This window comes from Falco naumanni, chromosome 5, assembly GCF_017639655.2.
Source record: "Falco naumanni isolate bFalNau1 chromosome 5, bFalNau1.pat, whole genome shotgun sequence".
In the NCBI taxonomy this organism is placed as follows: Eukaryota; Metazoa; Chordata; class Aves; order Falconiformes; family Falconidae; genus Falco; species Falco naumanni.
Window position 1 is genome coordinate 3,051,975 of NC_054058.1, and position 26,902 is coordinate 3,078,876.

The 26,902-nt window shown below is 52.5% G+C and overlaps 1 protein-coding gene across 1 annotated transcript; it reads left to right on the plus strand.

Annotated features, from left to right (window-relative positions):
* The first annotated feature begins 542 nt into the window (after positions 1-542).
* HGD (homogentisate 1,2-dioxygenase) lies at positions 543-26,775 on the plus strand. Its single transcript, XM_040595313.1, has 14 exons — positions 543-703; positions 6,446-6,517; positions 9,002-9,090; positions 10,780-10,885; positions 14,793-14,852; positions 15,348-15,439; positions 16,042-16,076; positions 17,269-17,348; positions 17,483-17,582; positions 20,302-20,426; positions 21,005-21,109; positions 22,283-22,409; positions 25,655-25,836; positions 26,434-26,775. Exons 1-14 carry the CDS (start codon positions 689-691, stop codon positions 26,563-26,565), a joined length of 1,320 nt encoding a protein of 439 aa, XP_040451247.1. The 5' UTR covers positions 543-688; the 3' UTR covers positions 26,566-26,775.
* The last annotated feature ends 127 nt before the right edge of the window (positions 26,776-26,902 follow it).

Consider the following 26,902-nt stretch of genomic DNA (forward strand, 5'->3'; position numbering starts at 1 on the left):
AGCTAAATGCTTGCTGCTGCTCCTTCTTCAGCAACAGCTTTCTTGTAAAATACTAATATTTCAGAATTTATAAGTTCCCCTCACTAGTTCTAATCACAGGAATACAAAAGCCTCCCCTACTTTTGCCCCAAAATGCTGCGTAACGTTGCCACATGGTGTTTCACAAAGACGACTACCCTCACCAGGACGGTGATTTGATCCTTTCCACCCCCACCATAACACAGCATAACTAACAACTTCTGGTACACGTTTAGAGGACGGTATCTAAAAATTTCTAGAGGTTTAACTTTTGAAAGAAGCTTATAAAACCGTTGCAAAAGTGGTTTTTCTTTGTTCTTTAACACCTTGTTCTTTTTTTGCCACGCCATGGGTGGGGAATACAGCCCCATTTTTAAGATCTAAAGAGGAACAGTGGCAGTGAGGGAACCCAGTCCCCCTCACCCCCTGCTTATCATCTTCAAACGGATCCCGGGCTGGTCCTGCGCCGAGGGGCTGGTGCTTGGTTAAACACAGACTGGGCTGAGCAAACAGGTTGAAAACTCCTGTGGACTTTCTCACTTGCAGCACTGTCACCCTGCCACCAGCCCAGCTCGGCCAGCCAGCTAGCAGGCTTCGCTCGCAGGCTGCTTCGGCCAGGGACCGGCCAGGGCTCTGTGGCTGCTCCAAGAGGAGGAAGACCAGGAGGAAGATGAACGGCCTTCAGGTAAGGAGTCGGGTGTCTGCGACCCCCGGTGCTGGCTGCGGACACCCCTTCCCTGCTGACACTGGGCTTGGTGTCAGTGCGTGTGCACCTCTTGGTGTTCCAAGGTGTGTTTTTTTAAAGCTCTCTTGGGGTAAAGGATTTTGCCGCTTTTCATCTATGAACAGGCTTTTCTCTCCCTCTTCTCCTTCTTTGGAAACTATTCTTGGTCAGGCTGTCCCAGCACAGGACCTCTTCATCGCATGATTTGTCCTTCCCCCACCCTCCACAAGCACCCCTCCTCCTGCCCCCGCTGCCAGGGGGTGTTTCCCCCTCAGCCTATGAAATCTGGCTGGCAACATCAGCCCAGATGTTGCAACCCCGGCCACTATCTTCTGCAGCAGCCCAGGGGAGCAGCGGCTCCATTCCAGGGCAGTTTCTCAGCACCCCTCACATGGCACGCTGGCACACCGGGGTCCAGCCGTGCCCCCCTCTCCGAGCCCCAGAGGGGCAGCCAGCAGGAGCTTCCCCTGCCGCCGTTCCCCTGAGCACGGGGGAGCCTGGGGAGAAGGGTGGGATGCGGTGGGGTTGGCGTTCATGTGTAGGAACATGAGACTTACAATCCTGGATCTCATCAGCATCTCGTCATTGCTGGGGGGCTGCCCCGGGGCCGTCAGGGTGCGTGAGTGGCAAGGGCTGGCCCCAGGACGTGGTGGGTCTCAAGGGTTTGTGCAGGACCATCATGTTTCTCCCCAGACTCTGGGGCTGTCACTAAGCCTTTTCCTGGCTCTGGATATACCCGAAAGACACATGGATGTGCTCCTTCACCACCTCCCGCCATGTTCGTTATTTTACACCACGGTGTTACAGGTCTGCTGATCCATCTCTGACGAGTCCTGTCTCATACAGTAAAATGTCACCGTGCCTCTTCCTTGCCTGTCCCCGACACCCCTAGCTCTCACCATCCTCTTTCAGCAGTGGGGCAGCCTTGCCCCTGCACCACTCTGGGTGGGTGGGCACTGGTTTCTGCCACGGCTGTGACAGCATCTGCCATGTACAGCTGCAGCTCCGCTTTATGTAGTGAGGACATATCGAGCTGTAGCCCTATATATAGTACCAAAGACAGCGTCTTCCATGTCCAGCTTCAACTCACTCCTAGCAGACCCTAACACCTTGTTGGCTGGTGTGACCGTGGCTGCAGGCTGAGCACGGCTCTGCCCAGAGCTGGCCAGAGGCACGAGCTGCTGTGCCAGCACCTCCTCTGAGGCATCATATACATCCACACCCCACTGTCACCTCTCCCCAGCCAGCTTCCCTCGGCATCTTTCCCCCAAAACCATTGCTTCGCCCTTTCTCTCCGCTCCTCCTGGCATCCACCCTTCTCTTCCCTCCTCCACCAAGTTCCCCCATGCTGGAGCTGGGCAGGTCTCTTCAGGAAGGGTCTGGGTCCTGGACCACCCCCAGCACTTTTGGAGCAGAAGGTCGGCAGGATGCCGGGGAGGCGGCAGCTCCTGCCAGGGATATTGGCCCCATGGCACCGTGGTGGCACCGGGGCAGAGCTCCAGTTTGGGTGCTTTGGTTTTACCCCTCAGGGAGACTGTGGAGCCCCATGCGGGGGGTGAGACCTGCTCTGCTCACTGCCCAAGTGCTCGTGTCCCTGTTCCTGCGGGTTTGTGTTAGACGCTGTGGTGCGGGCTGGACAGAGCCAGTACAAAGTGCCGTGCCTTTTGTGGGGTGATGAATATTGTTTTCCCGTGTCCTGCAGCACAAGCTGATAGAGAAATGTATTATGCAGTGTTTGAAGAAGGACCTTAATTATTTTGCAGTCTGTGTGTTCAGACTTCAAATGTGTTTTCCCCATGCCTGCTGTCTAATCCGGTGAACAAAAGGTTATAGTTTATAGGTCAGAGCACGACACCCATTGCGAGCACTCTGCTTTGCATCCCAGTTATTCCAATCAATGAGCTTTGCTGAATTTTTTATGCTGTGCTGAGCTTTTATCTCTCCCATTTTATTGAAAAACTACAAAACGAAAAACAAAGAGGAGTCAGATGAATTCCTAAGATCCTGTTTGCATATAAAGCTACAGGATCTCGAACAAAATAACAACAACAGTAATTAAAAGGAAAAGCGAAAACAAGGACCACAGAGAACTTTTTGTTCTACAAAGAAATCACTTGCCCAATTACTAGAATGGTGCCCATTAACCCACCCAGCCTGGAGATGCCCAGAACATGGCTGGGGACTGTGGAGGCCAGGCAGAGACCTGGGGGGAGGTTGCGTGGGACTGAAAACGCTGTGCCACTTCATGGAGAAGGGCTGGCTTCCATCCTGCCGGATCTCTGCCACCCAGGAAGGATGCTCTGGTGGGGGTGCTGAGTGGGCAGAAAGGGGTCATTTCCCCTGTCTTGGGGGCACCCTGTGCAATGCCAATGGAGAGGCAGGAGGTGGGCTCAGGGGGCTGGCAGGGAGAAGGGCTGTGATGTGCCTGGCACTTGCACCGCTGCTCCCAACAGGTCTGCGCCGGCAGGGTCCCAGTGCGGTGCCCCAGAGCCCTGGCGCGTGATGAGCCACACGGTGAGCCGGGTGACCCAGCTCTTTGTGGCAGCCCAAGTGGTGTTTGACACCGACCCCTAAGGGTGTGCGGGGGAGAGAATCCTCACTCAGGTCTGCTACAGGGAAAGACAAAATAAACCAAGCGAATGAGAAAAGCCGCTCTGAACATCCAGGCAAAACCCTGGAGCCACACGCGGGGTGATAAATCACTGGGAGGATGATGTCTCCCCTCCCGTGGCTGCAGCCCTGCCAATGTCTTTGGTTTGGCCCTCGATGCAGTTACCTGAGGATTAATTGGGGTTTTTTTCTTGGCAAGGAGGAATCAATTGACCAAACAATGATGCAGCAGCTTCTGCCCCCCCTCTCAGGGCAGCAGGGTGATGGCACCCTCTCCCAAACGCCACCTCTTCCCTGCCTCGGCTCCCCTGCCCCAGAGCACCCAGCCTCCTGCATCACTGGGTGGTGGCAGCAGCTCCACAGCCCTCAGTGGTGCACAGCCCCCCCGTGGTGCACAGCCCATGATTGTGCACAGCCCCCGGTGGTGCACAGCCCCGGTGGTGCACAGCCCATGATTGTGCACAGCTCATGATTGTGCACAGCCCCCGGTGGTGCACAGCCCCCGGTGGTGCACAGCCCCCGGTGGTGCACAGCCCCCGATGGTGCACAGCCCATGATTGTGCACAGCCTCCGGTGGTGCACAGCCCCCGGTGGTGCACAGCCCCCAGCCCATGATTGTGCACAGCCCCCGGTGGTGCACAGCCCCCGGTGGTGCACAGCCCATGATTGTGCACAGCCCATGATTGTGCACAGCCCCCGGTGGTGCACAGCCAAGGAAGGCAGCAGACGCCGCCTGCACCGCTGCCCGGTGGTGAGCACTGCGCAGTGGCTGGCACCAGGTCCTCGCTGCTGAGCCGGGTTCCCTTCCGTCCCCTGGCCCAGCAGGCAGGAGCAAAGGGGCTTTTGGCGATGGGAACGGGCAGGCCAGCTATGCGGCTCACCAGCTTTTTCAGCCTGAAGGACGGACGATGGATTTCTCACAGCGAAAGTCTCCGTGCCGCCTTCCCCCTGGCCCCAGCAGCGTGGCAGGGGGCTGCTGGGCAGCACATGCTGGTTACCACCAGACAAACCCACCCGAGGACCACGGACTGTCCCCTCCCAGTCCCCCACCAGCTTCAAGTCGAGCATCTTGCAGGTGATGCTCAGCAAAGCAGCCTGCACGTTGCGTTAACCCTCTCCTTGCTGTGCTAATAATGGCAGAACCTGCTGGGCCTTGCTGGCTGTGCCTCTAGAAAACGAGCCTGCCTCTCTCCTCCTCCTCTTCCTCCCTTCTTCACCTTTTCATCTAGGCTGCCCCGCAGGCAAATGCTCCCACCACCTGTATGTGGCTGGTAGAGGAGGATGCAGTGCGGAAGGTCTCAGTTAATTCTGGAACTGCTGCAGTCCCATCAGATATTGCTGCATTTCCGTTTAAAAGAGGGGAGGGAAAAAAAAAAAAAAAGGGCAGGGAAAAAAAAAAAAAGAAATGCTCCAGTACAATACATTTGCCAAGGCTGCTTAGGTGACCTGCTGCTTTGCATATCAATATGCTTCTTGCAGGGGAAAGCAGAGTCCTGGTGATGCACTTTCGTTTGTAAGGAGAGAAATATCCTCCCGAACTGATGGAAAGTGAGATGTTTTCAGGGCAGGGCTTCCAGCCAGCCTGGCTGCAACTGGGAAAGGAGTTTTCTTACAGATCCCTGGAAGGTGCCTGAGGAAACCACTGGGTTTCGCAGGTGGTTTTCGGTTTGCTCTGTGTGCTACGCTTGGAAATTTCTGGGAGGGGGGCTGCAAATTGCACAAGGTTGAGAACGCCTGGGGGAAAAAATCCAGGCACTCTAATAGTAAAATAAAGCAGGTATAGGGGCTTTGTCCCCCTGGCTTTGTGCCAGACCTCTGCCTCCCAGGTGCCGCACCGAGGGGGGTCCCTGCCACTTGCCGGGGTGTCTCGGCGCTGGAGCCCCCCGGCAGCTGTTGGGGTGCAGCCGCATGGCAGTGCCGCAGCCACCCCGGCGCAGGCAGTGTGTGTGTCAGCCAGGCGCTGGCAATCCTGGGCTCTGCCATCCCAGCGCTGCTGGGCGAAGGCAGGTGACAGAGGGGAGCATTAATATTTAACTCTCTCCCCAGGCCACGGAGCTGAACCACTGATCGCTGCCAAAACACCTCCGTGTTCACGCAGAGTTCAACAGGGTGGCTTTGTGCCTTTCTATAGGATCTGAAGGGACTGTATTTACATTTCTGTCAGTGCAAAGCAAAGGTTTCTGTTACACCGGCTTCCCTTGTGTGCCTCAGGGTTACCGTGGGGCTTTTCTCAGTGCCGCAAAGCCGGGAGCCACGTCCCCTGGGATCCCGTGGCTTTTAGCCACGCGCAGAGCATCGCAGCTCCAGGCAGGGCAGGCACGGGAGGGCAAGCAGCTCTGTTCCAGCCATGGGTCTCTCCGGTATACATCGCCCTAGAAAATCAGATTATTGACATCGCCCTAGAAAATCAGATTATTCTCCGGGAATGGATTAATTCTCACTTACCGTCACGGTGGACAGTTCACGCCTCACTGGGCGATGCTTATTTAGGGCAAATCAGTGACACAGTTTAAGTCCCAGGTGAGTTTCCCTTCCTCCCTCATCCCACCTACATCCTGACCTTTTTCTTGATGATCATGGGGTTGTATCACAAGAACGTGACAACCAAATGGCTCCCACTTTCAGCCCCTGAGCATGTGAGTGCATAAATTTGCAAGGCAGTCTGCAGATCTTGCAACATCCCTTATTCAAGTGAAGTCAGGTCCAATGTGGATGGTGCTAGCATGCCTCCGGAACGCTGGTGCTCACCTCTTCCTGTACATCACCCTGTTGTTCTTGATACAGTCTGACTGGACATCTGATATTTTGCTTATTTCTCAAGTGCCTTCATGCTGCAGAGTGTGGTCAGAATAGATGTGCGGACTTGGCAGGAGAGCAGATCCCATCCGTGCTTCCCAGGCCACAAGTTAGCTACTGAAGTGAACCTAGAAACTGTGGAAATGGCCTGTGGCAATATGCAAGTAGATGACTTGAGAAATTCTTAATGCACACAAAGAGCCTGGAAAAACACACGGGGAAGTGATGACTGGGTGGTTTGGAGAGGTTTAGCTTGTGTTTTCAAATCGCTGATGAGCTGTGTGGTTTATTTTACAGTACATGTCAGGATTTGGAAATGAACATGTTTCTGAGGATCCACGCTGCCCAGGAGCTTTACCAGAGGGACAGGTACCGAGTTTTTTTAAAGTGATTTATTAAAATTACATGCAATGGAGTGAATATCTGTTCCTGGGGCTTCTTTTCATCTTAACGTGTTTCCTTCCTCTCTGCCACCACGAAAGTCTCCAGGATCCTTCTTCATGCAGGACTGGAATAATAAGACATTGGCAAAAATCAGAATTAAAGATTTCTGTTCATACGTTCTATTTTTAAGTTACTTGCGAGGTTCCAAGTTTCACCTTGAGGTTAAGACTTGCTTAAATGACCTCTGCTCAACAGCAGGGTTTTTTTCCAAAAGGAGTCTGTGATACAAGTGGCACGGAAAAGGAAGCCACCGGCTCTGCAATAAACCAGAGCAGAAGTTTGAAGCTTGGCAGAGAGATGTGCTCGTGCAGAAGAAGCAGCTTTGGGAATTTCTGTAGGAATTGGGTTTGTCAAAGCTGGTTTATAAGCCTTGGGCAGGAGAGCAGCTTCTTTGCAAGGAGGGGACGTGAATGCCTGTAGTGTATAAACAAACAGATCCATTCTTAAACGTTTTATGAACATGTTTTATGAAAATAAATCATGTTGTGTCATTCTGTTTGAAAGAAAGGAATGGTGACCCATGTGACACTAGCCACTTGGTCTGCAAAGGCAAGAACTGAAGGGTTCAAGTGTTCTCATCTCTCCTGCCCTGGTCTCCGGTACACCAGCGCACATTTCGAGGCTGACTGTGCCCTCTGTTGGATCTCTGGAAATCCCTCATGCTCGGATGGCAGCATCTGATGCTCAGTCAATGACATCTCTTGGAGCAACTCATCATCCTCTGTGCAAAGAGCCCAGTAGAATTAAAGTCAAACTGGGAGCTCTACACTTTGCTTTTCCTGAGTTCTCTGGATCTCCCCAGCTCTGATGTTTTACACATTGTGTGCTGGTGTGGCTGGTAACACACAACACAAGGGCGCATTAAATGCATATAAATGTCCCCCAGGTCTGCATTGCAGCCTACGGTGTGCCCACAAAAAAGACAGAGTGCTGTGCTGGGTCAGACTGGTGGCTCAGCTGGTGCAGTGCCTTGTTTCTGAGACTGGCTATAGCAGATGCTTGGAGAAAAAATGTAAGAAAGAGGCACCTGAAAACTGGGAGATTGGTAGTGGTGGCTGCTGGTCTGAACAGGCGGTGAGCTGTGCTCCTCGTGATGTCCCAGGGCAGCACCGCTTTCCAGAGGAGGAGGAGGAGGAGGACCCCTCCAGCTCCTGACTGGGGTGCCCTCATCTGCACAGAGGTCGGCCTCGGTGTCCAAAGGGTTAACAGAAAAATCCGAAAACGAGTTAGACACAAAAAAATCTCCAGTCCCAGAGGTGGATCCTTTCTCCTCTGCAGTATTTATAAGACTGGCATCTGCAGTAGTGCTGGCTAAGATAAAAATGACAAGGGCTATTGATCCCCCTGCTTCACTGCATACTCATACGGACACGATGGAGTTTCAAGGCTGGAAGCTACGTGGGTTGTGAGAGCTTTACCTCTTCCCTCTGCCCACCTGTCAGGGCAGCCTTTGATGCCGTATGGATGGCTGAGCGGCTCGGCCGCAGCAGGGTAACAGGATGCTAAACTAGACCTTGCAGGAGGGAGATGGGATAGCAAATGGCGTATGACTGTCCCACCGGGATATTTCCTGCAGTTCTTGGATGCCTTTGCTTCTTGCTGATCTCAAACAAATAGACGCTGGCCTACTTAGATCAAAATGTTTCGTTTCTGTTCTCTGAAAAGGAGGAATCTGTCCTTCAGTCGTGAACTCACAAGGGCTGCTAAACCTGCGCTAGTGGTACCCACGGCTCTGTGAAGGGGAAGGTGTCCCCTCTGTGCTCCGCAGGAGGACTGGCACTGCGCAGAAACCCTGAGACACAGCAAAGGCTCCCACACAGGTCACCCTGCTCTCAGGCAGCAAACAGCACGGGCAGGAGGAAGGAGCAAGCCACCCAAATGCCTGCTCCATCACCCCTCCCCTGGGCAGAGGGCAGGAGGAGAAGGGGGCCCTTAGTGCGCAGGAGCGGAGAAGCAAAGGTGCAGCTGCTGGGAGTCTGTCCTCTGGAAAGCCAGCTAGACACGAGGCTCTGGGGCAGCCCCTCCGAATGCTTGCTCCTCAAAAAAATCTGGGCATGATAACAGTCTGCTTTGCAATCTGTGAGCACTGGGAATAACCCCCTTTTCCCTGACGCTCCCGTTGCTGGTGCTATGAGCACTGCCCTCTTGCAGCTTGTTCCATGGCTGTGCCGATTCCTCAGGGCACTCGTGTGGGAAAGGGGCTGGGGGGCTGGCTGGTACCCGTGGGGCACCCAGCATCATGGGAGCAAGAAGATACAGCTTCCAGGGCTGATGCACAGCCTCAGGAGCAGAGTCCACCCCATGGCATCGGGGTGCTGGGCGCCCAGCACTGTGCTCTGTCAGGGGCTCCACAGTTAAATCCCATGCTGCCACTCCTCACTCCTTATTTTTCCTTCTCCTCCCATTCAGAACAACCCTCAGGTTTGCCCGTACGGCCTGTACGCTGAGCAGCTCTCGGGCTCTGCCTTCACCTGTCCCCGGCCCACCAACAAGCGAAGGTACCGTGACCCCCAGCAGCGGGCGGGTGATGGGGGGCTCTTGGGGCATGCAGCAGAGAATGATGGAGGAGCTGCCTCTGGGCCACCAGTGCCTTCTGCCAGCTGAAAAAGCTCCCGGGCGAGAGGCAAGGGCAGAAAACCACGGGAGAGGGAAGGCTTCAGTGGGGTGAGTGGGTTACAAAAATGCGGAGAAAGGAGGTGTTGGGGTGGGAAAGAAAGTGGTTTTCTGAGCAAGGCGAGGAAGGGGAGGTGATATTCATGGGGGCCAGATGGTCCTGAGTGGGCTGTGTGTGCTGTGCAAAACAATCTCAGGGTCTCAGCCCTGATGCTACTGCAAAAACATCGCTGCTGCGACTGGCACTGGTAAGCACCTGATGGACAGTGTCAAAACCAAGCCTCTGAGCAGGAGCCCTTCCTCTTCCTCAGGATGCTCCTGCGCATGGGCTCGGGCTGGTGAGGCGCTAGCTTGGGCTGTACCAGTCCTGGGACTGGCCAGGGGCTCAGAGCAGAGCCAGGCACCCAGCACCCTGCCTACCACCCTGTGCTGCCAGCACTGCTGGGGACGGCTCGTTCCAGCCAGCAGCAAGCGTCCTGGAGCTCTGTCCCAGGCGTCATGCTCCATCCATGACCAGACTGCAGAAGATGCATTTCTCATTTCACTTCTCCCACGGTGGCTTTTCTGTCCCTTCTGTTGTTCGTTCAAATGAAAGGCAAATGCATCATCCAAGCTGCCTAGCAGAGCTCTGCTCTCGGGGCTGGTGCCAGCTCGCGGTGTGCGTGGGAAAAGGATGAATCATTGTTTGCTGCACAAAGACGTCCTTGATGGAAATTTTCCAGCTCTCAAGGGAGAGCTCCCTCCTCCCCTCTCCCACCTACCCAAACTGCAACCACCCCTGTTAACACATCAAAGGCACTGGCAGCCCTGCCTGTCTCAGGCTTTCCCCATCACCTCTGCTCACCTGCCCGATTAAAAGCCCAGTTTCAGGCTTGGCTGCACCTGTGCACAGTGTGCGGATGCTGTTCGCAGCTGCTGGAGCAGCAGGGGCTGCAGCCAGGGACACGGCAGGCAGCCAGGAAGGAGAGTGACAGTCCCAGGTGGCAATGGAGGCATGGAAGGCCTCCTACAGCATCCCACATAAAACTCTGGCCTTCGCTGCATGGGCTTGCTGGTGGTCCTATGGGCATGGCCAGCCAGGCATAGGATGCTTCTTTCAGTAGCACATCCAAATTCAGATACTGGATGGGACCTTCTGGCTCCTGAAGGTTGCTCTGTACGTACAGTTAGATACTGCGCTCATCCCGTGTCCGGCCGGCTTTGTAGCTGTGGTTATAAATAGTTTTTTATTTCATTTCAGAGGTTGCTGTATTGCAGTGACAGATAAAGCTGTATCTTTATTTTTTATATACATATATATAGGTGTGTGTGAGAATGTAAATGTATGTATAGGTAAACACACATATAGGCATTTACCTATATAGAACAGCATATATTTGTAATTAGAGCCGATAACAAAAAGCCATCTCTCTGGCAGTCTCTGCCTATGAGCTAGTGTTTGGTATTTGATACTTTTGGCCCAGTTGCCACCATCATAAATGTTATTAATGCCTTCAGGAGCTCAGTCAGCCAGCAGCCACCCAGAGGGTTTAACCTCTTCTCCAAGCTAATCCAGGACTTTTCTTTCTTTGTAGCTGGCTGTATCGGATCCTACCTTCAGTCTGCCACAAACCCTTCAAGCCTCTCGAGGAAGGCCACTTGACACACAACTGGGATGAAGTTGAGCCTGACCCCAACCAGGTAACCATGCTGGAAAGAGCTCTGGTCCTGCCAGGACGACAGCCCAGCGATTAAGCTAACAGGGGTGCAAAGGCGCTGAGCTGTAAGAGGTCTGAGAAGAGCCGTAGGGAGCTGGGGGGCTGGCCAACACAGGGGCTGGGGTCCTGGGTGCCACCCGTTGCTCCTCACCTTTGGTTCACCCAAGGAAAGACAGACCTTGAGGTGATGCTTGTTGCTTCCCACCCTGATGGATGCTTGTGCTGCTTCCCGGTGTCACAGGGTTTGACTTGTGCTTTCTATCATCTCCCCTGGAGGCTCCTGTTGGCCACCCCTCACGCCGCTTTCTCTTCTTCTCCAGTGTCCCCCATCAAAGGCTCATCACGCCCGGGCCCGGCAGGCAGAGCAACAGCATGTCTCTGCCATCCATCCCCTCCTTCCCTGCGCTTCTGGAGAGGCTGCTGGCTGCCAGCCCATTTCTCTGCAGCCCTTGTGGGAAATCAGGCTTCATTCTGGAGAGTCATGCAGAGACATGGCATTTGTCTTCCTCTGTTACAGCCTTGCCATCATCTTTAATCATGATTTCTTCCCTGCCAGCCCCAGAACATTTGGCTTTGCTAAGCTGACTATCTCCTCCCGCCATTCTCCTCTCAACATCATCTCATGGCCATCAGTTTTCACTCTGCTCAGGTTCTGTCCTTTGATGCATCATCATTAGCTAATTTCCAGCCTCCCAGCGGCCTCACCATTTGTCTAAATACTTTCCCAGTTCTGCTGGAATATGTTTTCCAGCCACTGACCAAGGAGTGGTGACCGGCTCATATTTACGTGCCTTTGGTGCTCCTTCTCAGATGAAGATCCATTGACTTCGGTCACCACTTCATCCCTCTCTGATGCCCTTTTGCAGCCCACATCTACTGTTGTGGTTATTTATGGTCACAGTAATTCCACGATGCCTGGCTTTCCAGCATCTCAAGCCGTTTACATGCTGCACATCTTTTACTTAAGGGAACAGCCACAAAGCTCCTGCCCACTCTCTCTCACCGCTCTCCATGGCAATCACCAAACCCAGAGGGATCATTTCCTAGCAGTAAGTGGGACCCATCTTCCTGCTTTCCCTCTCATCCTCTCTGAAGCAGAGCCAGGGACCAGGTTCAGTTTGTTGGAAAAGACCGACACTTCCCTGCGGCGCTTTGCGTTTCGCCCAGCTCACTTAGGGAGCTTTCCCAATCATCATCCATCTAAAAGGATGGCCATATGGAGGCACCTTATGCAAAGCCCTTTGAAGTCAATGGGAAAAAATATCCTTTAACCTTGCCCAAAGACAATGACAGAATTATAAAAGGCATAGGGGACAAAACAGAAAAGGGGACAAAGGTGATGAAAAAATATGGGTAGCATCTGTGCAAGAAATGCAGGAACAAAGGAAAGCTCTCCAGCCTGGAACAGAGATGACCAAGGGAAGCTATGATTAAAAGGCAGGGAGAAAACAAATACCAATTATCAAACGTCACATTAAATTAAAAATAAAAAGCGTCAGCGGTGGAGCTTCTTGCAAAAGGATGCAGGTGGATTCAAAAAGGGATCGGACAAACCTTGGGAAGATAAAACCCCATAAAATAATAATAAGCACAGAGGTGCCATATCTCAGGAGGCTCACGGATGCTGCGGTAAGGAAACAACACTAAAAGCCCCCCACATTTTAAGCACCTGGTGCTGGCTGCCACTGGCTGTCTTGGAATTCTGGCTCAGGGCGCTCGTTCTCTTCTTGCGCTGGTGACACCCAAGTGCAGCAGAGACACGGTGGACAAACGGCACAGAGCCAGGCAGTGGCTTTGCAGTTTGCAAACATTTCAGAGGAGAGGGGCCAGACACCATTTTCAGTTGCAACCAACAGGCTGGATGACAAACGCACTTACTGCTCCCCTTGTCCCACGGGAATGACAACTGTGGAGGTGTCCACAGGGACCGAAGTGAAAATGGAGCTGTTCTGCAGGGACTGCACTATACTTAGTACTTCGTCTGTAGACTTACTGTCATCTTCTGTATTCCTCAGCCAGAAAAATTGCTTCTATTTAGACCATCTTTATACCTGACATTATTCCTTTTCTTTCCCCTGTTCTCCCTCCCCACTGCCTCTCTCCCCCTCGTTTTCGGGGTCTTCTCTCTTTGTCCCTCTGCGTGTCCTTTTTGTCCGTATTTCCCAACGGTTTCTACCCACTGGGTCCCAATTCCCCACCCCAAAGGCTTAAAACAGTTCTTGGAGGAACAGCTCACTCTGAGCCACCACCGCTGGCCCTCACAGATGCCCCGAAATGAACGGGACCTGGGGGAGGTCCTGCTGCTGGGGGTGGCAGCAGGCTCTGCAGCACCTTCTGACCATGCTTTGCTTTGGCTCTGGTTCACAACTGGAAGGCTGTCTTGGAAGCCAAAGGGGAAAAAAAGCTTTAAAGAGGGCTGAAAGCAAACCCTGAGCTTCAGCACTGGCTCACTGGCTCATCTGTGAGGTGTCGATGTCTCGCAAGGGTCACAGCTGATCTGCTGGCGGGTACATTTGGTGTCTCCATCCAGAACACACAGGTTCTCCAGCAGCCTCCTCCCCTCCACCCAGCAGTGTGACCCTCAGCAGGCACTGGCACAGAGCTGCCCGGGTCTCCCAGGGAGGAAAACATGCCTCTGCCAGGCAGCGAGCGGGATGGGGGGCGGAAGGGAGGAGGGATGGATCCAACCCCGGTGACCCAGGGCTGCCACGAGGCTGTGGTGGTGGGATGCCCTGGGGGAGCAGAGCAGAGGGGCCCAAGCTGCGGGGCCAAGCCTGGGGTGCAGCCGATTAATTAGCGACGAGCCCCTGCTTGGTTCAGCGCTGCTGGCGATGCACTGGCTGGGTGCAGCCGCCTGCTTTCTCCCAAGGCCGGCTCTCTGGAGAGCCTGACAAGTTGCCTGGGCACCCACATTTTGATTTGGTGTTGGAAAACTGCAACACGGCTTGGGGGAATTGAATAACTTTGTATCCCTTTCCAATTTAGCCAAAATTTCACATAGTTCACAATTTTGGGGAGCAGCAGCCACAGACACAGAGTCCCATAAACTTTGTTTTCTCAGGGCACCAGCCTAAAAACATGTTGAGAACCCGCAGGTCAGGTAGCTAAAAGTCAGAAAATGTTTTTGTGGGTGCCCAGAGTCACAGCGCTTTCTTCTGGGGTCAAGCGCATCGATGCAGGGGATACATCTGGCAGCTGCCGTGTCAGCATCCTCCTGATTTGGGGGGGTTGGGCTGGCCTGCACTGAACCCCCCCAGCGAGGAGCTCTCAGCTGCAGCACCTTGTTCCCAAGAGCTGCAAAGACCCTTAACACAATATTAGTGGTAATAAATACTTTGGACATTTCTAGCACCTTCTGCCTGAGGATCTCCACAGGCTTTTTAAGAAGTAATTAGCGCTGCTCACAGCTCCCACTCACACAGGTAGAGATTTTTCTGCTTCAGATGTGGAGAAAATGAGGTGGAGCAAACAGAAGCGTTAAGCTCAGGTCATGGAGGGAGTGAATCATCCAGCACGGTGCGGAGCACAGGGCTGTGACGATTTGGCTGTGCAAAGACAGCTGATCTGAATTTCTTTGCTGTCAGTAGTGTTGTTAGTAATAGAGAGAGAGAGCTTTTAAATAGGATTTATTTTTTTTTAACCTTTGCACCACACAGACCTGCCAATTATTTTACAAAATTATGATTAAAAAGGAAAAGAAGTGCCATAAATCAAAAGAAACCTGTAAACCAAATTAAGCAAGGCAAGGAGGAAAGAGAAAGCTACCTCAGCTAGCAGAGGGCAGGGAAGCCGGCGGGGGGACACACGGGGGTCTGCTTTCTTTGGAATTGCAACCTTTTGTGTTATAACCACTGGCATCCCTTTCTTGCTTTTCGTTTGCTGGAATCTAGCTGCGATGGAAACCTTTCGAGATCCCCAAAGCCCCTCAGAATAAGCTGGACTTTGTGAGCGTAAGTCAGGGGCCAGGGCACCCTCCACCGCTGCTGCCCCTGGGTGGTGGGGGGGCACGTGGGATGCTCAGCGTCGGGCTAACAGCAGCAGTTTTGCCACTGCTGGGCTTGCAGAGTGTCTGTGGGAGGGGGGAGAGGCTCCCAGATATCCACCAACTGACAGTGGACTTGATTTTCTTCATTGCCTTTGAAGGAACTCTTAAAAAAAAAAAAAAAAAAAAAAAAAAAAAAAACCAAACACACAAACCCCAACCTGCAGCTCTCCCCAGTTCCCAGGCTGGAAAACACCAGCTTACATGGATTTTTGAGAAATCCTTCATCTATTAAAGGAAAGTCAAGATGTTTGGCAAAAAGCCATACATGGGAAGGCTGGTAGCGGTGTGGGAAGCAAGGAGAGAGGGTGAGCCCCGCATGGGGGTGGGATGAGGGGAGAAAAGGGGGCTGCCCCCTGCCCCGTGCCCACCACTCACTCCTGATGCGTTGGCTTTCCCGCAGGGATTGCATACCTTGTGCGGTGCCGGCGAGCCCAGAGCACGCAACGGCATTGCCGTGCATGTCTTCGTCTGCAACACCTCCATGCTCAACAGGTCAGTGACTGCTGCTCCGCAGGCGCGGGCTGCCCATGGCTGGCTGCCCACACGTGTACAGTGTCACTGTCTCTATGTCCCTGTGTCCATATGCTGGGTGGTGTTCATGGTGTCCATGGCAGGCTGTGCTCCATGGCCAAGCACGGGGGGAGTGGGGATGCAGCCTCCAAGAGGGAGGAGCTGGACATGGGGGTGCAACAAGAGGGGATGTGTTGGATCCAGGTGCTCTTGGCGCAGGGACCAGAGCTGCTCCTTGGAGGTCACCACGCACACAGCCTCTGACAGGCATTGCTACCCCTGCAGCGGCTCATGGGCGAAGCCAGCCCTGCTCCCTAGTTTACAACGTCTGATGCAACCATGGCCACAACAGCAGAGACCTGGCAGAGGTCAGAGGACGTCCTGCTTCCCGGCCGGGCATATTGAACCTCCCTCTGTACCAGCCAGTATATTGCATTCACTGACCTGCAAATAGCATGTCTGGTGCTAAAGGAGAGACCTCTGCCACGTCATTCTCCAGCTCAAAACCCCCAGCCATGGTCGTGGCATGTGTAAGTGCCTGGGGCTTACAGCATCTTGACCTTCCAGTTCTCCTTTTTCTTTAGATGCCTTTATAATTCAGATGGCGACTTCCTGATTGGTGAGTTGATGCTTTGGCTTGTCCTTTCCCCCACAAGGGTCTACCTGGGTTGCCACCTGCTGCCTCTTTGTTCTTCCAAAGCCTTGGGCCCAACAGCCAAGATTTGGAGGAGAGGGTGGGCTTCACCCTCGTGCCATCCCGATGTGGTGGTCTGGCACCAGCTGGGCTGCTGGGTGGGTTGCACTGCTCCTGTGCAGCTCAGGGAGCGCCCCTCTGAGCCAGACCTCAGCTTTGGTTTGAGCAGTGACACAGCTCCCTTGGTGCGGTGCTCAGCGATCGCTTCCCCGTGCTCCCCTGACCGGTATGAGGCACACCACAGGCGGAGGTTTTCTGGAAAACATAAGCCTCAAGATTTCTGAACAGCTTACAGCTAGATGCCTTCGTTGCTTCAGTCCAAGAGTATTTGGGATGGAAGCTTAACTCCCGTGCTCCACCAGCCTCAGGCAACCAGGCTGCCACACTGAGCATCGAGGTTGGCACATAAAGTACATATATGCCAAAAAATATTCTGAGCGATATCGTAAGTCTGATATTTGCTTGTGTCTTGGTTGACCGAGGGACAGAAATGCCTTCAGGTCACCAACAGAAACATTTTCCCCATCAAATAGCTATTAAATTGTTCTCACTCACCTCCCTCACTACTGTGAAGTAAAAGTGCTAGGGCAGGTGTTGTAAATCTGCTAGGTTTTTAAGTCAAAATGTGAGCTCTCCTGCGCCAGGACAGTCATGGAAAACTGCGGACGTTAGTGAAGCATTGCTCCCACCCTCAGCAGTAGGGAGAATTAGTTATTCCCAGCCATCTCATGCCGCCACAGTTATGACAAGGATGGGCATGTGCACCATTTTAGCGTGAAGGTCATGAGACAGACACGTATGGCCAAAGCCACAGCAAGTCCCATTTATTTGGGCTGTGGCACAAACGCTCCATCAAGGGACCAGGAGGTGATGGATGGCCAAGCCTCAGGCAGGTACCTGTGTGACGTGGAGGCCACGGGGCTGGTCTGGAAACTCTGCATCCAGCATGGGCATCTCTGCCACAGGCTCTGCACAGGCGAGGGAGCCCAGTCCCGCTGTGAAGCAGGGTCAGAACAGGCCCGATGCTCTGCCTTGGAGCCTGGGTGCTCTGGGGGGACAGAGAAGGTGGCAATCACCACGTTACTTCAGCTCCTCTGCCTGTATTTTGTTTCCACAGTGCCCCAGCAAGGGAAACTGCTCATCACAACTGAGTTTGGGAAAATGCTAGTGGAGCCCAACGAAATCTGTGTCATCCAGGTAAGCTGACTGCGCCTTGCCTGTGGCTCAGAGCCCGATGTTGAAGCAAGCCAGCTTCTGCATTCAGCTGTTCAAGGTCTGTCAGCAAACCTCCCGATCCTGGGAGGATCCTAGTATCTTCCTTTATTTTCCAGCAAGGAATGCGTTTCAGCGTGGAGGTGTTTGGAGAGACCCGAGGTTACATCCTGGAGGTGTACGGGGCACACTTCGAGCTGCCTGACCTGGGACCCATCGGTAACAATCTCCCATCAGACTTACAGTGAAATTCATAGGGACAGGCAAGAACTGCAAGTCCCAACCCATCTTTTGATACCCTACGTAATACATCCTCCCACACACGCCCTCCTTCACGAAGATGCTTTCTATCCCAGCACTGTTACTCCCCAGCAGAGCAAGCATCCCCTCCAAAAAATGTGACAACCCAGTCGTTCTGAGATCCCCCTGGCGCTGGAGACCGTTTCTCTCCCATCCTCTTTCCCACTTTCTCTCTACCCTTCTGGTCTGGGAGTCCCCGTCTGCTGGCTCTGAACATGTTCCTGCCAAAAGAAACCTCAAAAGGCAGCTATCGCTGAGGCCTCTTACAAACAGACATGGCATACGCTGGAGCGATAGGAGGGAATTTACCCAGTGAGGGGAAAGGCAGATTTCAGAGGCAGCAGATACTCTTGGAGCCCAATTTTAGATTTAGTCAGGTGTGTTTCTTCCCCCCACCTCTGTTGACAGAGGCACCTAGAGCTCTAGAATACAGAGTGCCTTAGTGTCAGAAGCTATTCCCCTCGGAGAATTAGAAATCAAGAAAATAAGCAGCAGAGGCACAGGACTCAGACCAGCACCACATTTGCACCTCTGTGTTGTGCCCCAGATGCACTTTCTGCCAGCACAGGTGTAGCTCTTGTGACCCACAGACCCTCTGCCAGCTGCCCCTGGGCTGGGCAATGACGGGTAGCAAAGGCACAGCCTCTGGCTGCCGCAGCAAAGGTACGGCAAGGGTGCATGGCACCTGAAGCCCCACCATCCCCGCTGTGATTTCCCAGGTAGCTTTCTGGAGGTTCTCAGCTCCAGTTATTTCATCTTCCTTACCCCTGGAATGCTGGCCTCCAAACTTTTCTTGCTGCAAAACAACCCCACCTGGCTGCTGCTGCTGCTAAGATTGTCACAGGGAGGGAAGGTGGAACTTGCCCCATAACAGCTAAAGTAGCTGTTGTAGTCAGAGTCCAACTCAGTCAGCCTCACACGGGGCACCAGTTGTTGCAGCACAAACTAGTAGGCTGCAACAAGGCTTTACTGTTGGTCATATTCCACTGTCTGGGCTGTAGCGCCTTCCTCCAGAGGTCAAACCCAACCAACCAACCCACCCACCAACCCTCTCCCACACGCCTCAGGGCTATTTAACCACTTAGTGGGGATGACCTACAGCTGCACATCATCCAGGTCAATCAACCCACTGCCTTGGAGGCAAGGCCACAGCTGCGTGTTACCAATGCTAATCAACCCACCGCCTTCATTCCTCTACAAGTCACCACAAACCCCATACCAATAGTTCTCTGCTTTCGGACCAGTGTTTTGAGATGAGTTGTGGTTTTTTTTCATTTTAGGTTCTTTTCCACACTAGATTGGGCTTAACTTCTAGCTCTCAGTGAGATCTAAAAGGCTGGCCCTGCCTGAAGCAACCTAACTAGGTGTTACTAACTAGGTGTAACAAGCTTGGTGTGGCCCATCCACATTCAGGGGGCCTTTGCAAACATCTCATGGCCACCGTGACAGTGAAGATGGTCATTTGTACAGTGGGGAACTGACCCAATTTGCAGCTGTTCATGGAACCCGCCTCAAGCATCTCTCCTGTAGGACGTGCCGGGCACGTCTCTTTCCACATCTAGCCCACTGTGGGTTTTCACAGCTTTCCTCTCAGCCAGCTGAGGTTACCCACCCTCACCCAGTTCTCGTGCTCCATGCCTGCTCCACTTGATGACTGATGTTGCTCCAGCCTGTTTGTAACAAGTTTTCCCATTAGCTGGTTTTTCAGACACTGTTGGCATGGGTTTGTGTGGTGGGTTCTCCCCGCGCCACCCCCACCCCCCCGCCACCTCGCCCAGTCCAGAAGGCAGGAATCTATTATAAGGTTTATTTTCTGGAGAAAAGAAAATGAGTGCACTTGCCTGTAAACTTTTTCAGGAGGTGGCAATTATAAGAGCTCCTCTTCTCACCACCTACCTGCCTTCCCCTCAGAGACCAAGATCCTTTGTATTTCGGTCTTACTTTATTCTGACTTCACTTTTCCCTTGAAAAATGACAGCTGGAGGAAAGCACTGACTGTTAAACCTTCGCAGCAGGTAGTAATGTCTGCATTTTTATCTAAGAAATTCAAACCCACTTTGTAACAATAATACTAATGAGAAGAAGAAGAATGCTTTGGCACCCATATGGTGCTTTGCACTTTGAAAACGCACTCCTCACACTAACCAACTGCTCAGTGTGCCCAGAGTCTGTAGGTACCACTATCTCTTATTTTATTACTCTTTTTGCAAGCATTCAGAAGTTTATTTGGACCCCTCATTACATGCCTCTAACTTCTGCATGGCTAAGTGTCCAACCAGCAGGGTGTCTGGGAACAGAGAGCCACTCACCCTCCATTTTTTGATTAATTCCTAGTTGTTGCATGACTTTAATCGAGGGTGACATGCTAATCATGTTCAGCAGGCAACGAGGGGAGACCTGTCTTAGTCACATAAGGGGAGCATGGACTTAAACGCTGGGATGTACTACAATTACCTACTCATAGGAGCACGAGAAGTACATGACCATGTCAGGTTTCGCTGTGGGCCAAGAAGCAGTGAGGTCATTCAAACTGCAGAAAGGCACCCACAAAGCCAGAAAGTTGCAGCAGCCTCTCGCTGTGCTAGCAGGTGGCCCAAGAGCTCTGGCATTTCTCTTTTTTTTTTTTTTTTTTCCACAGGAGCCAACGGCCTGGCCAACCCACGGGACTTCTTGGTGCCCGTCGCATGGTTTGAGGACCGCCAAGTGCCGGGGGGCTACACGGTGATCAGCAAGTACCAGGGCAAGCTGTTTTCAGCCCAGCAGGTGAGGATGCTCCGGGAGAAGAGGGAACACTGGAGCACAGTGACTGCCAGTAAATGACCTGGGATGTGCAACTCAGTCACATGCACGTAGTCTTGGGAGGTCCTGCTGGGTTAAGCAGAGCAGGACTGAGCCCCTGCTTTCTTGCTTCCTTCATCTTAAAAAAAAATGTTTGTGAAGACTCGGTTGCCCAAAGACTCAACCATGGTCTTTGCCTCAGTGTTTCCGTGTGTTTGTAGTGGCAGAGTAGAAAAGAGGAGCTGGGGCTGCTGTGGAAAGCCAGTGTTTCCTCACCGAGAGCCCACGTGGCAGCCAGCTGGCCTGGTTCAGGTGCTGCCTGGACACTCAGAAGCCCTTAGAGACCAAGCCCCAGGGGAGGGCTGAGGCTCACGAATGGAAATGCTGAGGAAAATCACATCCTTGCGATGTCGGGCTGTGCCTGAAGGCTTCGTGCTCCAGGCTGCCGCCACAACTCTCCCCGCCACTAACCCATTTTGAATTTGGGAAAAAGCATCGCCCTGCATATGTGCAGCAAGTTGGCAGGCCGTGTACAGTAACCCTCCACCTCTCTGCTTTGGTAGGATTTCTCCCCCTTCAACGTTGTAGCCTGGCATGGGAACTACACACCGTACAAGTACCATCTGGAAAAATTCATGGTCATTAATTCCGTTGCTTTTGACCACGCGGTAAGTTCTGAAGCTGGGTAAAGCAAAGCGATGCTTCGTGGATAAATCACCTCGAGCTCCAAGGGCTCAGCACTCGTTAAAAAACACGTTGTGCTCTAAGAAACAGTCTGAAATCTCTTGCACTGCTTTCCCTGGACCCAAACCAAGCCCTTGTAGAGAAAGACCACCTCTTTTGTGGTAGAAAGACGTAACTGGAGGTTGATCGGCTTCTTAAACAGCTTTAAGCAGCTTAGCATAGAATTTCTGCACCCTGGAGAAGGGCTGAATGCTGAAGCCAACACACAACATGCAACTCAGCAAAAAGACTTCTGCTTCAAATTCTTGCCTCAGTTTCTTTCTTGCAGTTGCACAGCCTCCTTCCCCTGCTGCCTCCGAGCCCAGCACTGAAATTCATTTCAAGAGCTGGCAGCTTTCATTGCAATAATTTCTAGATCTCACGGAAAATAAATAAAGCCCAAACTAATGTGAGCAGCTCTTCTAAAAAGGAAACCAGCCCCGTGGGAGAGGCGCCCACAGCGATGCCATCTCTCAGTGCTGCTTCTGTAAGTGGGTGTGCAAGGAGACTGGAGCATTTCTAGTGAGAAAACCAACAGAAAGCATTGTCTAAACTCCAGAAAAACCTGCCAGGAGAAGGATGGTTTTGAGATCAAAGCCCAGAAATCACTTTAGTGGACCAGAGGCTTCAAAAATCCTTGCAGCAAGCCACGATTTATCTGAAATTTGTTCTCCCTGTTTGTAAACTAACAGGGCGGTGAGGCTAAATGGCTCCAGCAGGATGTTCCTGTCCTCTGTAACCAGCTAAGGAAGAGCTATGGTCTTGTGGTGGGAGGAGTGCTGGAGACTGCTTCTGGAATTACAGCACCCTGCCTTGCGGGGCTGCCCCCACCCGTGCCTCCAGCGCCGAGGGTGTTGTGCTTGGGGCAGCGAGGGCTCTCCAAAGCTGCTCGTAGGAAGAGCCACACGTTCCCATGTCTTCCCCCCATGTTCAGCATGGGATCGAGATGCTGGGTGCTGTCATACAGGGTCACAAATCTCATCCGCACCACGCGGTGCAGGTGGTAGAAGTGTTTAGGCAAGGGAGAGGCTGTGTCGGTCAGGTTTACCGGCTGGCTGACCGGAGCGGACAGCTCTGAGCCCTGCTCTCCTTCATGCTTTTTGCTTTTCTTTTTTCAGGATCCTTCTATCTTCACCGTCCTGACAGCCAAGTCGACCCGTCCTGGAGTGGCACTCGCTGACTTTGTCATATTCCCCCCGCGATGGGGGGTGGCTAACAACACCTTCCGGCCACCATACTACCACCGTATGTCTGCTCCTCCTTGGTTCTTCCTGAGTACAGGGCTGCAGAAAGAAAACAAGCCCCGTTTCTTTGAGAGCAGGCGCAGGGAAGAAGCAGTCTGACAGGCTGCCTTTGGCACAGTTGCAGTCAGCTGCTCGGAGCCAGTCAGTCCTCCCTGGAAAATGAACAAATCCAAAGATGTTCCTATTTAGAGCATCTCAGAAAAACTTAGGGGTGAGGACTGGCTGCGTCTGCATAGATGGATGTGCCTGTACTCAAGGGGCTCCCACAGAGACGGGGTGCATATTGAACTTGGCATTGCACAAGTGTGTCAGAAATTGTCCTGTCATCCATGAATTCCTTAATAGCTCACTAGAGTATATAGACAAAGAACAGGAGAAAGGAAGACACGATACCACAAGTGGTGAGAAGCGCAGAGGTGTGTCAAGCTGCCCAAGGCCACTCGTAGGGCAAGATCAGAGTTACAGCAAAGGAAGCTGGCTCTCCTGAGCCCTCCTTCATCTCCCACACAGTGATGGAAGTACCCCTGGCATGTAAGGAGCCAGAGATCAGGAACTGGGCTCCTTCTCAGGCAGAGAGTTGGCTGAGGGTTTTGGGATTTGGCTGCCATCACCAGAGCTAATTTCTTTTGGGTAGTTTTTGGTTTCGTCTTGGCAGAGCATGGCCATGTGTTGAAATGAATGGCTGCTAGAAATCCAATTCCCCAGATGGGACCGTCCTTCAGGGTGGGGATGGGGCACCCTGCCCTGCGAGACCGAGGGGGGACTCTCGCCCATCCTGCACCCCTTTTGGCAACAGCTAGAAGACCCCATCTCAGAAGCTATTGAGGTTGCACTGTGGTCACTTTGAATTGCTGAGAGGCTTTCTGCACACTTACTAACCACAGTTTAATAGCCAGCTCCTCCTGTTACTCAGACATATCTCCAAGCATCTTGGGGGCTGGCAGAATTAGTGGCACTTGCAAGCACAGCAGGCAGCTATGCAGCCACCTGGCTAAATCCCACCAGCAAAGTCCTGGCCTGTCATCCTGCTTTCATTTGCAATAATGAATCCCACATGGAAACAGGTCTCCTGACTGGCTGGGATAGTGCCAAGTCACTTTTTTTAGACCCTAAAAGGTGAGACACAGTCCTAGTTAACCACAATTACTTTGCTGTCCATCAGCAGAGCTGTGCTAATGTCCCATGGATGCATCGTGAGCCCTAACGAACATGAAGTTGTTCAACCTTGCTTTGTTCGTGGTAGCAGACAGCTGAAATAACTCTCATTCTCTTGTCCATGCTGTGATTCTAAGCGCACCCATACAGCTACCCCAGCTACTCACCCCACCACAGTACCTCGGCCATAGGCTTGAACACTGGGTTCATGATGAGCCACTTGGTTGTCTGCTCGTCCCAGGCACGGAGGGCAGAGCCTGAGTGGGTAAGGCAGGCACCACAATGGCCAGTTATCAAGGCACTGGGGACATCGGTTCCCTCTGAAATTAGTGCCATGATGAGAATCTTGTTCTGGGGCAGTAGCACAGGTTCAGTGCTCTGAACTCTTCTCTCTCCAAATATTTCACAAGAGGCCCATTTTTTTTGCCAGCAACCCCCTGTTGCCTCCTCTTCTCAGGTGCAGTGGAAAGCCTGTGTTCAGAGAATTTTGTGCACTCAGAGCCACGGTTTCCATCTTGCACTAACTTTGCCCCATGTATAAATATAACAACGGTGGCCCAAAAATATTTGCCTTAGATACCACAACAATTTTACACACAAAGGTGGCTGTGCAGCTCATAAATACCAACTTCTCTTGGTCACCTTTCTACATCCTTGGAGGCTCTGAATTACTCCTAGGGTCTTTGGACCACAGGTTGGAAAATGTCTGATGCAGTTTTTATACTGTGGGCATATATTGCCCCATGTCTGAGACAGTACTTGTATGCTTCTTACCGTGCTGGGACTGGGTATCTAACGGCCACTCAGGGATTTTAACTTCACAACATCCTGCCTGTAGAAGACAACGCTGTTGCACCGACAGGGAATGGAGGCACACCTAAGTCGCTGAGGGTCACACAGGCCATCTGTGAGCAAGTAAGAAACCGGTCTCAGCTCAGGTCTTAAGTCCCAGCTTGGTTTCCTACTCACCCGCCCACTCTCCCTCCGTGCCGCTGTGAGCCCTGCTGCGGCAGCGCTGGCCACCCAGCCCGTCGGGTCTGCACAGTCCAAACGAGCCAAGCGGGGTCAATGAAAAGCCCATAACAATCCAGTCTTACACGAGACGCTGGCAGCCTGGGATGAAAATTAATGGAAGTTTGCATACGTATATAGGCCAACCCTGCTTTGAGCTAAATTAGTATTGTTGTTAAACATTTCAGACCCGGGATTGTACTTAACGAAGACTGAACTAGTGGTTAAAAAGGGCTATATATAACACAGCCACAGAAGCCTGTCCTGGTTTTGCAAAAACTGGCCACTAAGCAGAAAGTTGCCGTGTTATTTAGATGAATCACATCAGGTGTCCTAAAGCTGAGCGATTGGGCCGGCAGTTGTTACAGTACTTACAGGGAGCATAACTCAGTAAGCAGTGAGTGATTAGACACAGCCATCCTTAATTAAGTTAGTGGTGTATTACTCTGTTGGTTTCAAAGGGTCTACTTGAAGTATTCTTCCTCAGGGAAGGACAGGATTTGGCTCCTTGTCTTTGGGCACACAGTGGCTCTTGAGAAATAGGTGGATAATGGGTGAAACAAAAGCATAAGCACCTGACTGCACTGGAGGTGACAGAAGAATATCGAACAAAATGATTTGATGCATATAACCTGAGACAGCAGACCAGGCTCTCCCACCAGACTGTTGGCCAGGCATTTTGTGCCTGTACCGTGGAGATGATGATGGAAAACTCCCTTTCCAGTGCTTTAAGATCTCTGATCCAAGTCTGTAAATATCAGGTTCCACCACGCAGCCCGTAGGCAGGTGTAGCACTTAAGCAGCTCGAGGCAGTAGGAAAAGCACAGGTCTGCCAGCATCGATGCACCATCGGTAGGGAGCTCTGTTTCTGAATCCAGGTAATTAAGAGTGGAATAAAACCTGTACAGCTTTCCAAGCCACTCCTGCAGGATCCCCAGCATCCTCTCACGATACCTGGCTTAGAAACCTCTGCTCCACTGTCTGGCCCAGCTTAGCTTGTGGGTTTCAAGGAGCTCACGGCCCAGCTGCGATGCCTCCAGGCCACTCTGCCTTGCAACCTCTTCTCTATGCCTCCTGCAGGGAACTGCATGAGCGAGTTCATGGGGCTCATCAAAGGCCACTATGAAGCAAAGGAGGAAGGTTTCCAGCCCGGAGGGGCCAGCTTGCACAGCATGATGACTCCGCACGGGCCAGATGCCGACTGTTTTGAGAAGGCGAGCAAAGCCAAGCTGGAGCCTGAGAGGGTTGCAGAAGGGACCATGGTAAGGAGCCAAGGGAGCTAGAGGATTTTGAATACAGCATGGCACAGTGCCGCCTTCAAAGCACAGCCTGGCTTCTTGCTGGCAACCTGGAAAAGTACTCGGACCAAACTGCTGCAGCACTCACCTCCCGCACTGCTCAGCTCCCAGGAGCTGCCTTGGAGACATGTGATGCCAGGCAGCTTTGATCATCTGCCCACATAAACTGTTGCCTGAGCAGGAAGCTGGGAATTTTCATGCTGATTAATTTAATTTTGGTCTTAGCCTATGGACAAAGAAGAAAAACCCCTGAGTGTCCTCCTTTCTCCACCCCCTAAAATCTAATGATGATCACCAACAGAACCTTGAACTAGAGCTTTTGGAACAACTTGGCTTTCCTGGGGCTGCAGGGAGCACAGAGTCACTCTTGAGACCTGGTTAATACCAGCGTCGCGATGCCGGCTCTGAAGAGCTTTCTGCCCCTGGGTTAATCAGCCAGGAGGCAGAATTTGGCAGTGCTGGACCACACGTACAAAATCCTGTTGCGGTGGAGCAGGGCCACCTTGCCTGGATTTAAACCTTTTCTCCTTTGCCCTAACCTACCTTCCCTCTTCCCAACAGGCATTCATGTTCGAATCGTCCCTCAGCCTCGCCGTCACCAAATGGGGCCTCCAGACCTCCAACCGCCTAGATAAAAACTACTACAAGTGCTGGGAACCTCTGAAAAGCCATTTCAATCCTAAGTGCAAGTAAAGAGAAGTATTTGTTGTTTGCAATACGCGAGTGAAGGCAGGGAAATCCAGCGTACCGACGTGTGGTGCCGCACTCGGCTCCGGCAATGCGGAGTGCTCGAGCACAGAACGGCATTCCCAGCAGCCACCAAGCCACGAAAATCCCCACTGCATTTGGCAATGCCGTTTAAAACCACCATTATTCTTACCAATTAAAGCTTTCCTGGTGACACACTGAAGCTGAAGTGCTTGCGCGGCTCTCACCACATGTAGGTGGTGTGAATGCTGTACCTGGTGTGGACATGAGGTGACAGCCAGCCCCCCGCTCACAGCGCCTCCTGAAAATACCACCCCAAATG

Coding starts and splice junctions, on each gene's coding strand:
- HGD (XM_040595313.1), top strand. Junction 16,077..17,268: donor AGATGGCGACTTCCTGATTG/GTGAGTTGATGC, acceptor TTGTTTCCACAG/TGCCCCAGCAAGGGAAACTG. Junction 25,837..26,433: donor GGGTTGCAGAAGGGACCATG/GTAAGGAGCCAA, acceptor TCTTCCCAACAG/GCATTCATGTTCGAATCGTC.